Consider the following 15120-nt stretch of genomic DNA (forward strand, 5'->3'; position numbering starts at 1 on the left):
TAGTCCTAACCATGCTCCTGAGTGGATAAACAGCATCAAACAGTCTACTATGCCAATTCCATACATGGGAGTGCTTACATAACGAGGGCTATTGTCAGTGGTTTGTAGAACCAAGCTCACATTCCTTTGTCTTATCCCACTGCATTGCTTGCATATTTCCAGTTACTGGTGGTGACTAGCCTGATGTTCTAATAGTGGACTCACTTACATAATAAAAAAGTAATGCCTTTTGTGCACTACTGCTGCTGCTGTTACTCCGACTACTACTGCTACAATTAATAGTAGTACCACTATTACGACTACCACTGCTGCTGTTAGTATGACTACTATACTGCTACAATTAATAGTAGTACCACTATTACGACTACCATTGCTGCTGTTAGTATGACTATTATACTGCTACAATTAATAGTAGTACCACTATTACGACTACTACTGCTGGTGTTAGTATGACTACTATACTGCTACAATTAATAGTAGTACCACTATTACGACTACTACTGCTGCTGTTAGTATGACTACTATACTGCTACAATTAATAGTAGTACCACTATTATGACTACTACTGCTGCTGTTAGTATGACTACTATACTGCTACAATTAATAGTAGTACCACTATTATGACTACTACTGCTGGTGTTAGTATGACTACTATACTGCTACAATTAATAGTAGTACCACTATTACGACTACCACTGCTGCTGTTAGTATGACTACTACACTGCTACAATTAACAGTAGTACCACTATTATGACTTCTGTTGCTGCTGTTACTATAACTACTACTGCTATAATTAATAGTAGTACCACTACTATGACTATTACTGCTGCTACTATTATGACTGCTACAATCAGTAGTAGTACCGCTACTATGACTACTGTTGCTATTATGACTACTACTACTACAATCAGTAGTAGTAGTACCCCTACTATGACTATTACAATCAGCAGTAGTAGCACTGCAACTATTGTATTTAGTAGTAGCAACATGACTACTACTGCTACTGCTATTATGACTACAACTACTACAATCACAAGTTCGACTACTGCTGCTGCTAAACAAGGCAATGCATGTGGCTGTAGTTTAGGAACACTTGTCAAATCTTTGTGATGGCTTATTATTTGTGCATGTTCTTCCACAAGGAACAAAGCAGCTGGAGGGTGAATTAGATCTATCTACAGAATCCTCGAAAACCTCATCGTCCTACTCACTTTCTATTTAAAAATAGATGGTCTTGTTGAGAACAGATCCCATTCTGAGTCACTACCAGTGTTCTGTGTCAGGGTACCAATACCTTAATGGCAGGGTTCATGTACAATGAGTCATTCATCTCTGGCAGTACATAATAATGTCCTTATCCAAACTACAGTACAATGATACCAGATAAACAAGACAGGAACTGAATCTTAGCAACATGTAATACAGCACAGTGGAATCCAGATATAACTAAAACATTGAATGGTGTGGTACTATAATAATTGTTTAACACAAAGGAACTGCTGAGGAAAATCTTACAACTGCAAAATTACTGAGCTAAACAAACACTTTTTACTGCATTTAAATCAAGAGATAAGTGCCTGTTATGGGGTCAGCTCAGAGCACTGCCTGATCATGTGACTTGTTCAATCATAAAATAGATAAACACAGGGAACCAAACTAACAGAATGAGGATTATTAGCAGATCACAGCCTTAATCCTCCATGCTAAACAGACAGCCTCTGGAGAGGATACCGTCACATTTTACTTTTCCAGATAAGGATATTTTAAAGTTTCCTGGTTACTCATACTACTGAAATCTTGGAGAACAGTTTTCTTATACAAATCTAAATATCAGGAAATATTTCCAACTGTACCCTTTTTATAAGAGGACTTCAACAGTACGTGGTCAGATATATAATTTTTACTCATATGACAAATATTTACGGCAGAAGTAACAATGCTGCAGCCATACAAAAGCACTACATTGTAGAAAACATCCAACACATCTACATGATGTTGGAAAAGCACTATTTAATATACTATGTATTTCTTTCACACTTCACTTTCTCCTGTTCCGACCCTCGAGTCAGAAACTGCTTTTTTGACCAAGAAAACAATTAAAACTCGGGCATTTAGCTTGAGATCCAGCACTGCAAATGAAATGTAATCCGCTAACGGTTTTAATGTGTACTGCTAGAATACAGTTTAGTCTACTACTAACTTTGTCAATTTTGTTAGTAGTAAATGCAACGTATACAATGAATAGGAATATCAGCCATTTCAGTTCTGTGCTCCCGAGCATAGTACCATAAGTAGAAATCGACCAAGACTGCATTGATCCCATCAGCTGCCTTCTTCCCTTTCTCTGCCAACAGCTCTAACATCTGGTCCCGGATTAGCTCAACACACCAAATAGAACAGCCTCGGATTTCCACCTCAAGACAGTCTCCAGACTGAAACATCACCCCTGTAACACATATGACACAGAAAGACAATTAAATATGGCTGGAAAATCCTCAATTAAATACAAATGAAACAAACTGTAAACAATACATTTTGTTTCACTTTAGATGTATTAAACTGTTTTTGATTCAAAGAGTACAGTGCTCACTATTACTTCTTTCACTCATTCCTTCTCCGATGATGATGATGACTTCTGTATGCTTCTTTAATCCATTCAAGTCCATCACATGCAGAAAACTGTTAGCATAATTATAAAGTAATATTCAAGTCAGTGATGGTACACAATGATGCTATTTACAATGATTATCTACTTAATTCTAAGTGTTCAACAGCATCTTTTAGTTAACATGTACAGTTTATCTGCCAGATGATGTCTCAAAAGCTGTTTTTCCACTGACATCCTACTAAACACAGTTGAGTCACTGAAAAATGTCAGTGAATGCTCAGTCCCCTTTGTCCTCAGTCCTTCCTTATTATTGTCAAGAAAGGTGAGTTCAGCAAGGAGCCAAGGAACACTTAGTATTTAGACAAGGTTTTCCACAAATAATCACTGTTTCCAAAAGGAGAGAGAGAAGAGAAGGAAAAAGCACACATCCTTGGTGACATGCTTTTCAAATTAATATAACAGCTGGGTACCCTAACTACTGACTGACCCCCAGCCTTTATAGGGTAGATCAGTAGAGACATTAAGAACAGTTATATTGAAGACAAGCAGGCACAGTCAATTTTTAGATAAGAAATGCTCTGAAAGGCATGGAAATACAACTAAGTCATAGTCCACAGGGTTGTAAATGACCTGAGTCATACCCCTGTGGACTATGAGAAAAGAGACATTATTGAGCTCTTGGACTACGTGTCCCAGACTGACATGTGACCAGCACTAAACATCATTCTACCACCAAAGATTATGTCACAATATGAAGAAATTATGTTTGACTTCAATAATTGGCTTAGTGTCTGGTGTCACTCCAAGGGAGTACAATATTTGTCTGTATTGCAGGATATGGTCAACAGACCATGTTGCTTTGCCAAGGATGGTCTGCACCTGTCCCCTCTAGGCTTACAAACATTGGCTAAAACAAACACTGTCCTCCCCAAACTGCCTTTTTTAGGCAATGCCAAATGGACAAACCTACTGACATAGCAAAACCAACCCGAGGGAATCTTAAGGTGTTACCGCTCAATGCCAAGAGCTTTCCTCTCCTGGAGAATGTGGACATCTGCACATCTACTATGACATGGTTTAAAGCCACAGACAGCACCCCGGCAGTGCACAAAAGAAAAAAGTCATAGCCAAAAATGCCACTGGTATCATAATGTATCTAATGAAGCCCTTGGACAAAAGTGTTCATCAAATGTTACTTTTTTAACTGGTGAAAGCATAATTCAAAACATCACCATATTTGTTTAGAGTGAGTCGGATGCTAGAAATTTAATGTAGATACTGACCTCTTCAGCCTAAATATTGTTCTTCATGAGATGTACTAGAAGATCAGTTATAGTGTTAAGTTCATCTACTTCAAAAAATTATGAGAAAACCATTACCATTACCCCACGATCATAAAACACACTCATCGATCTCAACAAACAAGTTAAGAGGGCAAATTAAGTTTACTAAAGCTAAACGTGAGGCAATGATATCCACTCAGGCAAAGGACAGCCACAAGGCTTTCTTTAGCTGTCTGAAACCTCAAAGGCAGCACACAGCAGTGTGCAGAACTGATCGTAAATGATGCCATCTTCCTGGAGCCAGAAGTTACAGCAAGTCTACTGGCCAACAAATTTAGCTCCAGTCGCCCCCACAAGTCACCCTTCAGTAAATACCATCAAACAACCCCACAACTATCACTAGAGAACAGGTCTTACATGTGCCCTCAAAGGCCAAAAATACTGCATAGATCAGTCCTAACAACCAGGATGCCTACTAAACAGTCTGAAACATGATCTATCAGGACCACTGGAGTCACTGTTTAACCAACCCCTTCAGACAAGCTTTACACAACATGAATGGAGAACTGCATTGGTCATCCCTCTGCACAAGGGCAGGCCAAAGGAACTACAGACTCATAAATCTGCCTAGTCTCATATGGAAAGCCATGGAAAGAATTTAACAATGACATACAAACACTAGATCCAACCTAGTTTGGTTTTGTTAAGGGCATATCATGCTTACTGAAACTGATGGGACTTCTCTGAGAAGGTCACCATGGCAACAGATGAGGGCAAAACAGTGCATACTGCCTAACTTGACTTGGCTAAGGCATCTGATACAATACCCAACTCGGGCATTGTAAGAATGGATATAAGCATAAACAACTATGTTACATGCTGGACAGCCAGCTGGCTTTCAGATAGGACCCAGGAAGTTAGGATAGAGGAGTCCACCTCTAAAAAGATGCTGGTCACTAGTCTGCTCCTTTTTGGCATCTACTTCTCGAATGTCAAGGCCAATGTCTTGCTGACAAAGTATGCAGATGACTGCAAACTAGAAGCAGTAACAGAACACCCCCCCCCCCCCAAGACACTACCTTCCTACAGGAAGGACAAACGAGGACAAATGACTGCTGACAAAGGCATGGCTTAAAACTCAGTGCCAAGAAATGCATAATAGTACCCTTTGGTAAGTCAGACACCCTAGGAAATTAACAACAGCACACCCTAAGAGTAGAAACACTAGTCAGGAATATGGGTATGCATGCAGATAATAACCTGGATTTCAACCAACATGTGACTAAGGTATCAATGAAATTATGCCATGTTGCTCATCTTATAAACAATGGCATGGTGTCTAGGTTCAAGGAAGTCATTGTTCCATTGTATTTGGCCCTAATCAGGCCTACTGTTGAGTACATCACCCCCTCACTTAAGTCTACAATGCCCAACAGACCTGATGTGTTCTCCAGATCCCCCCTTTTTAGGTATAAAAGATGGCCCAATATAAAAAACCTACTTGAAGGGGCTTCTAAGAAACAGGATGGTAATAACCCTCTTGGGAAAGTGGTGACTTTTAAGTGTGGGATGAGCAATCAATGTAAACACATGGCCCATAGACAAGAAAAACAGTTAAATACTGTAAAGAACCCTTTAACAGCTAAGAAAGAATAGTTGTGTAAAATCTTACCATAACCATAGATGTCCTCCCCTTTCATGTTGCACTATTCTTAGTGTGGGATTCCCCGCCTCAGGTGACCCGAATGTTGGCTCCTACATAAAACCTTAAGCCTGGTTGCTGTAGGTGCATGGAATGTCACACATAGGGCCAAAAACCAGGGACCTTACATGTGACGTGTGCACGCACAGACCTCAGAACTTGAAGGCCAGTCAGACAGTCCCAAAGAGAGTAACAAGTGATGTCAGCCAGAGGTGTCAAGTGTCATATGCTGGCTAGTCTGATCTTGGTGAAGGGTAGAGCTTCCTAGTGCCTAAGAGTTATGTCCATAGTCCAAACTAAATACAGGGGGTTGGAGGGAGGGAGGGAAGGAATACTGCAACATGGAAGAGAAGGACATCTATGGTTATGGTAAGATTTTACAAAACTATTCTATGTCCTTCTATTCCTATGTTGCAGTATTCTTAGTGTGGAAGAGTACCACAGCTTAATTAGAGGGAAGGGTGGTGGTAGAAGTGGAAGATTCCAGAAATCCCTCCAGTATTGCTCTAGCAAAGCCTGCCCTGCCTCTGGAGATGTGGTCCAATTTGTAGTGTTTGGTGAAGGTGTGAATTGTGGACCAGGTGGCTGCTTCCAGAATGGATGCTGTGTCGATCCCTTTGAGGAAGGCTTTGGAAGTAGCCATGTCTCTAGTGGAGTGAGCTCTCATCCCTTGTGCTTGCCATGGTATGAAAAGCAGAAGGAAATGGATTTTCTGATCCAACATGAAATAGCTTATTTGCAGACTGCCTTGCCCAGAGCCCTGGGATGAAAGGAGACAAATAGTTGGTGAGATTTTCTGAATAACTTAGTTTTGTCTAGGTAGAATCTAAGTTGTCTGTGTACATCCAGAGAATGGAGAATCCTCTCACTATTGTTAGTTGAAGAGGGGAATAAGGTAGGAAGGTGAATGGATTGATTTAAGGACAGTTCATTGACCACTTTATGTATGAAGGAAGGGTTAAGCGCGTAGGGTCACCCTATCCTTGTGAAAGGTAGTGTGTGTGTGTGTGGGGGGGGGGGGGCAGGCCCTGAGTGCCTGCAATCCTGACACTCTCCTAGTGGAAGTAATGGCCACCAGCAGTACAGTCTTCCATGTACACATCTGTAAAGTAGCAGTGCTAGCTGGCTCAAAAAGGGCCAGTGTTAGTTTTTCCAGAACAAAGTTGAAGTCCCAGGGTGGTGGGATGGGTTTTCTAGGTGGTCTGATGTGTAAGACCCCTCTCAGGAAAAGTTTTATATCCAGCCTGGATAGCAAAAGGGGATCTAGAGGCAGGCAAGCTGAAATGGCTGAAAGGTGGACCTTCACTGAAGAGTAGGAAAGGCCATCCTTAATGAGTTCACACACATAACCAAGGACTAGGTACGGGTCTGCCTGGCTGAGGTCCCTGTGTTATGTAGACACTATTTGGAGAATCTCTCCCATTCTGATAAATATGATTTCCTAGTAGCAGGTTTCCTGGCCTCTCTCAAGACTGTAAGCACGTCCTCTGAGTAGTGGTGGTGTCTGAAGGGGATAAGTTTATCACCAAGAGTGTTAGTCCTAACATCTGTTGGTGAGGGAGAATTAAAGTTCCCTTTTGTTGTGTGAGTAGGTCCACCTTGTGGGGTAACTTGTGGTGATTGCCCTTGGCTAATGAGAGAAGTAGGGGGAACCAGTGTTGTCTTGGCCAGTAGCAAGTCACCACCAAGATTTTTGGTTTGTCCTTCCTGACCTTCAGTAGGGCCTTTCTGATCAGTGGGAAGGGTGGTAAACAGTATAGAAACAGTCCCTTCCATGGAATGCTGAAGGCATCCACCCACCAGGCATGTGGAGAGTGATCCTTGGTGCAGAATTTGTTCAACTGTCTGTTCTGGGGGGAGGCAAACAGATCCACTTGAGGTGTGCCCCACCAGTGGACAATGTCTAGAAAGGTCTCCCTGTTCAACATCCACTTGTGCTGTAGAGAGGATGTTCTGCTGAGATTATCCACTTGTTTGTTGTCCTGAGAGGGGATGTATGAGGCCTGGAGGCGATGTCTCAAATTTGTATAGTTATCCTGTAAAGGAGGTTCATAGGTTGGTACTAGGCTATCAGCCCTAGGGCCTATACAAGCCTAGCCATAACAATTCCCTGGCTATTTCTTCCCAAACTATTTACTTCCCTGGACCCCTGTTTAGCAGGGTGACTGACGTGATCCCCGGGGTGAATTTCCTTTCTCCCATCCAATCGTCAAGGTTCATTTTGAAGAGGGCCAAAGAGGCGCTCTGCTTGACATGTATGGGCAGTCTATTCCAGAGTCTGGGGAGTCTCTGGGTCAGGAACCTATCCCTCCAGCATGTTTTGTTTATTGTGATGACAAGGTTTAGATCCCTGGAGCGTGTGGCTCTGAGAGATTGGGATTTCTTTAAGTGTAGCATGTCCAACAGCTCTGGGTTTGACATGACCTTGTATGTTAAGCAGAGATCGCCTCTGAGTAAACGATATGCGACAGAGTATAGCTGGAGTTTTTTAAGGCGGTCAGCGTAGGGCATCTGCTTTAGGACTGTGATTCTTTTAGTGAGGTATTTCTGCGGCCTTTTCAGTTTTTGCAGATGTCTTGAGAGGTACATACCAAACGGGGCGTTGTATTCTATAATGGATCTAATGAGGGATGAGTACAGTGGGACAATGACTTCCTTTTTTCTGGATGAAAAGCCCTTAGTGATGAGGTGTGCCACATAGAAGGATTTCCTGACTGTTGTGGCGATGTGGTTATCGAAGGTGAGACCACTGTCCACCTGTGTCCCTAAGTCTCTTATCACACTTTCTGTGTTTTGTGTACTGCCACCTATGTGATAATTCATGGGTACATGTTTTTTCCCAAAGGGGATAACTATACATTTCTTGGCATTGAGCTTGAGCCCATGGCTCTGGCACCAAGCATCTGTTTCTGTAAGGCCCTTTTGTAGAATATCCACATCATTTGGGGATTCAATAATGGTTCCCAGTTTGCAGCCATCTGCGAACTTTGTTAGCCAGAGTCCCTTAGTGTTGGCCTGTACTTAAGTAGATGCCAAACAAGAGCAGTCCCAAGACTGAACCCTGAGGTACTCCACTTGTCACTTTTCTGGAGCTGGATTTGGAGTCGGCTACTTTTACAGTGTGGGTTCTGTCAGTAAGCTTGTTGGCAACCCATCGAGTGACGTAGGGATTAATGCCCAGCTTAGTAAGTTTATCTATGATTCCAGAGTGGGGGATGGTGCCAAAAGCCTTGGCGAGGTCCAGATAGGCTGTGTGGACCGCCTTACCCTCGCCCACGGCTCTGGAGACAGATTCGAAGAAGTCAATCAGGTTCAGGAGACAAGATCGCCCCTTCACGAACCCAAACTGGGTGGGGTCCAGGGTTTGAAGTCTGCCAATGTCTTTGTTTATAAGTTCCATGATAATATGTTCCATGGCCTTGCAGGTAAGCTCTGCTCCCTCCTTGTTTGCTGAGATAACTCATTACTGTGGTGTTGTGTGTGAATATTTGAAGGGGGCCTGGTTAGAGAATAGGAAGAAAAGCCTCCAGGGCCAGAAGAACTGCAGTCATTTCCCTTATACTGATATGCTTCTTTTGAAGGGTGGGATTCCATGCCTCCTGTACCCTGAAACCTTTGCAGGTGGCTCCCCACCCTAGGTCTGATGCATCTGTATGCAAAAGTTGGGTTGGGGAGGGAATTTTGAAGTGGTAGTCCCGGGTTGTGAAGGATTTGTTGAATCGACCACCTTAGTTCTGTTTTGAGGCAGGGCAGAATGGGAATTAGTTGCTCTAGGGAGTATTGGTGTTGTGACCACACGTTTTTCAGGTACCATTGGAACTTCCGCATGTGCATTCTTGCTAAGGGAAGCATAGGGATGGTGGCTGCTATCAGCCCCAGGAGTTGAAGGAATTCTCTTGCAGACATCTGGGGAGTTAGTAAAAGGTTTTGGAAGGGACTGGAGAGGGACAGGACTTTGTCCTGGGGAAGGAAAACCCGCATCAGGTCTGTCCTGATCCTGCAGCCCAGAAAGATTTTGTCTTGCTGCTGGAGTAAGGAGGATTTGTTTAAGTTGAGGGCAAAACCCAGGTTTTGTAGAAGGGAGGTGGTGAACCTGAGATGATTTTGGAGGAGGTCTTCCATTTCTGCTAGAAGGAGAATGTCGTCTAGGTACGGATAGATTTGGATGCCTTTCGTCCTGCAGTAGGCAATGGCTGGGGCTAGGCATTTTGTGAATACCCTGGGTGCAGTAGACAAAGCAAAGGGCAAGGCTGTGAACTGAAAATGAGAGCAAGGTCCAGTAAAACGTAAGAATTTTCTGTTGGGAGGGTTTTATGGGAATATGGAGATAAGCCTCCTTTACATCTAGTGTGGCCATGTAGGCCTGGGATGGTATTAAAGGGAGAAGAGTTTGAAGGGATAGCATTCTGAAAGATGGTACTTTTATGAGCTGGTTTAGGAAGGATAGATCTAGTATTGGTCTCCAAGGCCCATCTTTTTTAGGGACCAGAAAGAGTCTTGAGTAAAATCCTCTTCCTTCCTGCCCTAGAGGGACAGCTTCTATTGTTCCTAATCTTCGGAGGTCTAATAGAATGAAAGGAAAGAGGTGAGTTTGATATTTGGATGGAAAGGGGATGGGCCCTGGGATGTTTTTTTTTTCCTTCCAAGAAAGGAAGTATCCATCTTGAATGATAGTCAGTACCCATTGGTCTGATGTGATTTTTTTCCAAAATGGGAGGCAGTGGGGTAGGCTGGCTGAAAAAGGTAGACGGGCAAGGCAGTCATGAATTGTTGGGTGCACTTCTATCCTGAAAAGGCTGTCTTGGAGTAGGTTAAGAGGAAGCAGATCTGGAGTAGGTTTGCCTCCTGGTTCCTCTCCTGTGCCTGGTAGAGGAGGGAGTACCGGAGGAAGGAATTCTCCTGACAAAAGAAGGTTTTGCAGGACAATTCCTGTTATACTTGGGAATAGGAGACACAAGCAACTGTTTGATGTCCTGCAGCTCCTTACTTTTCTCCTGCAGATTTTTTGTCAAACAAACGGTTATGGTCTAATGAGGCGTCTATAATTTTAGATTTGAAATCCTCAGGGAGTGGTTGTAGGTGAAGCCAAGAGTATCTGTGGAGAAGTTAAGCAGAAGCTGCAGACTTCGCAAAGGCCTCTGTGGCATCATATCTGTACCTAATGGAATGTCTGGCTACCTGAGAAGCCAGTGACAGTTTAGATGCTATCTCAGATTTGGTAGGGCAGTCAAGGGTGGCAGCCAAGAGATTGGAGGCTTGTGAAACTAGGTCCGGGGCATATTTTACCATGTATGTTTGGTAACTGACAGCTCGGAAGGCCAGGGTAGAGGAGGTGTATACTTTTTTCCCACTCCTTTCAATGCTTTTGCTATCCCTATCAGTGGGCAGAAGAGATGCTGAAGGAATCAGTCTGGATTGCTTGTCAGGTGAAACAGCAGTTACTGCAGGGTCTGCCAGGGGAGGATTAACTAAGAATTTTTGGTCATCAGGCACTTTATAGAACCTGTCCAGTCTCTTAGGAGCAGTGGATTCTTGGATGCAGAGGTGAAAGCATCCAGACAGCCAGGTACGACAGGTGGGATGGCTGATGGGGAGGGTGATTCCACTTGAAGGAGTTTAAAATACCTCCTCTGGGTGTCAGTTATCTGGGAAGTGTCCCATTTGAAGTATTTCTTTCATCTTTGTAATTGTTTCCCCAAAAGTAATATCCCCTGGTGGGGAGTCCCCTTCAATGGATTCCTCATTTATTTATTTTTCATTTTATTTTACATTTGTTAACGGGGATAGTCCACTGGACACATATCCATTTTCAGTGGAGGCCCGGGGGAGAAAAGCTCCACACACATAATTAACAAGTAATAAAAACATAAAAATAAAAAGTTTGAGCAAAAAAAATATTAACAAATGTAGAGAGTCTTAATTAATAGTCTGTACGTATATAGGAGACACAATTAGTAAGACATGGAAGTAATACAAGAATAGAGTCATTAGTCAAAATGAAATAAACATCAAGGTCATTGCTGGAGAGACATGCAGAACATCAGCTTCATAAAGCTTGTAAGTCAAATCCATAACATCAATCTATTTTTATTGTACTGAATTTAATTAGACAGTCATAGAATATAGTCCTAACCATGCATCTTGGGAGTATAAACAGAAAGGAAGAGGAGGGTCCAGCATTGGGGAGGGACTAGCCTGGTGTAATGCAAGAGCATAGCCAGTTATTAATGAGATGTAGCTTTAATGCTTTTTTAAACTGTGCGAATGAAGTGATTGTAGTTATGTTACAAGGCAGAGTATTCCAGATTTTGGATACATAATTAGAAAAGAGGACGTCACCTGCTGAATTATTTGACTTGGTTACCGTGAGAATAAGTTTGCTACTGGAGTGAAGAGTTATGCTGTTGGTGTGGAGGTGAAGCAGGTTTTGTAATGCAGGGTTTCTGGTTGATATAGGATTTTATGGGCCAGAGAGAGTTGGTTGTAATGTAGGAGTTGAGGAAGTTCCAACCAGTTGAGCTGCTTCAAGGACGAGCAGTGATGAAATCTAAATGGGGAGTCAGAGGTAAATCTAGCAATTTTGTTGTAGCAGGAGTCAAGCTTAGCTAGGTCAGCTTTTCTAAGGTTGGTGAGAATAGGTGAGGCATAGAGGAGGGTAGAAATAAGGCGAGTTTGGACTATAGTAGCTTTTGTTTGTTGGGTAAGGAATTGTCTATTTCTATAGAGGGTACCTAGTTTTTTGTGGACTTTCTTGATGGTCTGGGAAATGTCAACATCAAATCTTAGATTGCTATCAATCTCGATGCCCAGGAGTTTGGTCTGTTCAGTGGGATAGATAGTAGTTTTGTTACTGGACATGATATTAAAGGTAGAGGTTGATGAGGTAAGACCTAGTGGGTTTAAAGAGCAGTAGTTTGGTTTTTGCAGGGTTTAGTATGTGTTGTATATTGGATAGCCATGTTTCAACAGACAGGAAAGATTCCTGAGTTAATGTGTGATGTTAATTTGTGCAGCTTCCTCACTAAAGGAACAGTCATCTGTGTATTGGATGACAGATGCATTGGGAGTGGAGGAATGGAGCTTATTGGTATACAGGGTGAAAAGCAGATGGCCTAAAATAGAACCCTGTGGGACACCTAGAGAAACTGGAAGAAGGGGGGAGAGTTCTTGTTTCCACAGAAGTGCTTGTTGCTGTCCAGCTAGACAGCTTTGGAACCAGGCTATGGAGGGAAATGAGAGTCCTAGTTCTGATAGTTCTTTGATAAGAATGTCATGTCTAACCATATCAAATGTCTTTGATAGATCAAGAAAGGTGGCAAAAACATATTCACCATTATTTCTATGGGAGTTTACTGTATTGGAGAAGGACAATAAGGCAGTGGTGGTACTATGGAAGGTTCAAAAGCTATGTTGGGTGCTGGGCAACAGCTTGTGTGTAAGTAGTCAATCATTTGAAAGTGTATGCACTTTTCAAGGATTTTTGCTAATGGGGATAGAATCGCTGTACGTCGGTAGTTTGTAAGCTCAGTGGAGTTACCTCCTTTATGTAGGGGGATTATGTGTGATATTTTCCAGATTTCTGGGACAGTGGCTTCTGAAAGGAATCTGTTAATTAGAATGGCTATAGGGTATGCTATTGCATCTGCAGCAGCTTTTAGGAATTCCCCTGGTAATTTATCAGCAGCCAGGGTAGTAGGCTTAAGTTTCTGGAGGTAATATTTTATCCTATTTGTAGAGACCGGCTGTTAATGGAAGGAAGTATTTGTTGTGTGAGTAGTGATGGGTTCAATGGATGGGGGTGTGTGTTGTTTTTTCTGTTGGTTGGCTAGGGTCAGTATTGTTTCAGTAAATAATTTATTAAATTGAGTGGGAATGCTGTCCGAGTTATTTATTAAGGTGGGAGAGGGAGTACCTGTTCTGCCTGGTAGTAGCAGTTTGTTAATGGCTGCCCACAATTTTTGAGGGTGATTTTGGTGCTTTATTTGAAGGCTGGAGTAGTAATTAATTTTGTCAAGTTTTACTAGTTTCTTAGCTTTATTCCTAAACTCCTGATATTTTTGTTTTGCAGCTGGGAATTTAACTGTATTCCAGTGATCCCATGCTTTATCTCTAGCTTTGAGGAGGGATTTGGTTTCTTTGGTAAGCCATGGAGTGGGATTCAATCTGTCTCTTATGGTTCTGTGAGGGGCGTGAAGATCTAATACATTTAAAAAGGTGGTATTAAAGTAAGTAACTCCTTCATTTAATTCTAGGCGTTTCAGGTGTGCCCAATTACAATGCTTTAGTTCTATGGTGAAATTGGTGGGGTTAAAGTTCTTTTTGCTCCTAGTGAAATGGTAGACTGTGCCTTTGAGATCATGGTTGCGTTCTCATAGAAGGAAGGTTGGCAGATAATCACTTAGACCATCAGGGAGGCAACCTGAAAGAGAGGGGTGGTTTGGTTTGTTAGTTAGAATCCATTCAAAGACTGATTCTCTGTTAGTTATTTTATCAATTCTTATTGGAGTTTGGATAGCTTGGGTAAAGCCATGGAGATTAATATGATTTACTGAGGTGGAAGAGTTACAGGATAGCCAATCTATATTAAAATCGCCCAGAATGATGGTTTCATTTTGGAGAGATAAACAGGACCAGTGGAGTAGGTTTTCTAGAATGGGTGTATTGTTGCCGAGGGGTATATAGCATCCAATTATGTTTATTACTTTTTTGGAGTTGAATTGAAGTTGGGTGAACAATATTTCTGCATTGTCAACAGAGGGATATAGTGTACTTAATGTTTGAATTGAGAGGTGGTTCTTAAATAATATAGCAATACCACCACCTTTCTGTCTTTTCTATCCTTCCTTAGTATATTGTATCCTGGGGGAATTATTTCATTGCCGTGGATATGTGGCTTTAGCCAAGTTTCAGTTATAACCACTATATCTGACAAGTATAGAGATAGGCAGGCATGTAGGTCAGATTTTATTGGAGATACTTCTACAGTTTACATTTAGAAACAGTAGATCAGTTGTTTTCCTGGGAAGTTGATGTATGCTATTGGGGAGAGGGGGACTTTGAGGGAAGGGTGAGTTTGATGTAGTTGCTGGTTTGGGGTTGGAATAGATATCCTCATAGTGAGATAAGTTAGAGGCAATGTAGTAAATAGAGTGCAAGAGTTTTGTGATTTGTCTATTGAATTTTAGGGAGGGTTTATTATAGCTGGGGTGAGGTAGTACTTTAAAGTATGAGTAGTCAGTTTGTGATAGGGTGAGGATAGAGGAAGAGATAGAGAAATAAGACTGAATGTTTTTATGGTGAAAGGCAGCAGTAGCTGCATAATGTGAATTAACATGTAGGTGGGTATGGTAATTTGTAAGAAGAGATACTGTTGACAGTATTATTAGAGAAGTATTATGCACTAGTAACATGTTGGTGAGATTTGTGTGAACTGTAGTCTTTGTGAGGGGTACGGTTTGGCGTGGAGATTGGTGGATTAGTGACAGGGAGTGGCAATGTAGATCAAGCTTAGATCTACTTTGCCACTC

The 15120-nt window shown here is 42.0% G+C and overlaps 1 protein-coding gene across 1 annotated transcript in view; it reads right to left on the minus strand.

The window, feature by feature from the left end:
- Nucleotides 1-1878: 1878 nt before the first annotated feature.
- Nucleotides 1879-15120, minus strand: part of CCHR9.PART0H9orf64 (chromosome chr9.part0 C9orf64 homolog) — a 258953-nt gene continuing 245711 nt past the window's right edge. Inside the window, exon 5 of the mRNA XM_044083685.1 lies at nt 1879-2446. Coding sequence (XP_043939620.1) covers nt 2214-2446 — 233 coding nt within the window. The 3' untranslated portion in view covers nt 1879-2213. The remainder of the gene's footprint in view (nt 2447-15120) is intronic.

The sequence above is a fragment of the Protopterus annectens genome, chromosome 9.part0 (genome assembly GCF_019279795.1).
Source record: "Protopterus annectens isolate FY-2018-M chromosome 9.part0, PAN1.0, whole genome shotgun sequence".
NCBI classification, from domain to species: domain Eukaryota; kingdom Metazoa; phylum Chordata; order Ceratodontiformes; family Protopteridae; genus Protopterus; species Protopterus annectens.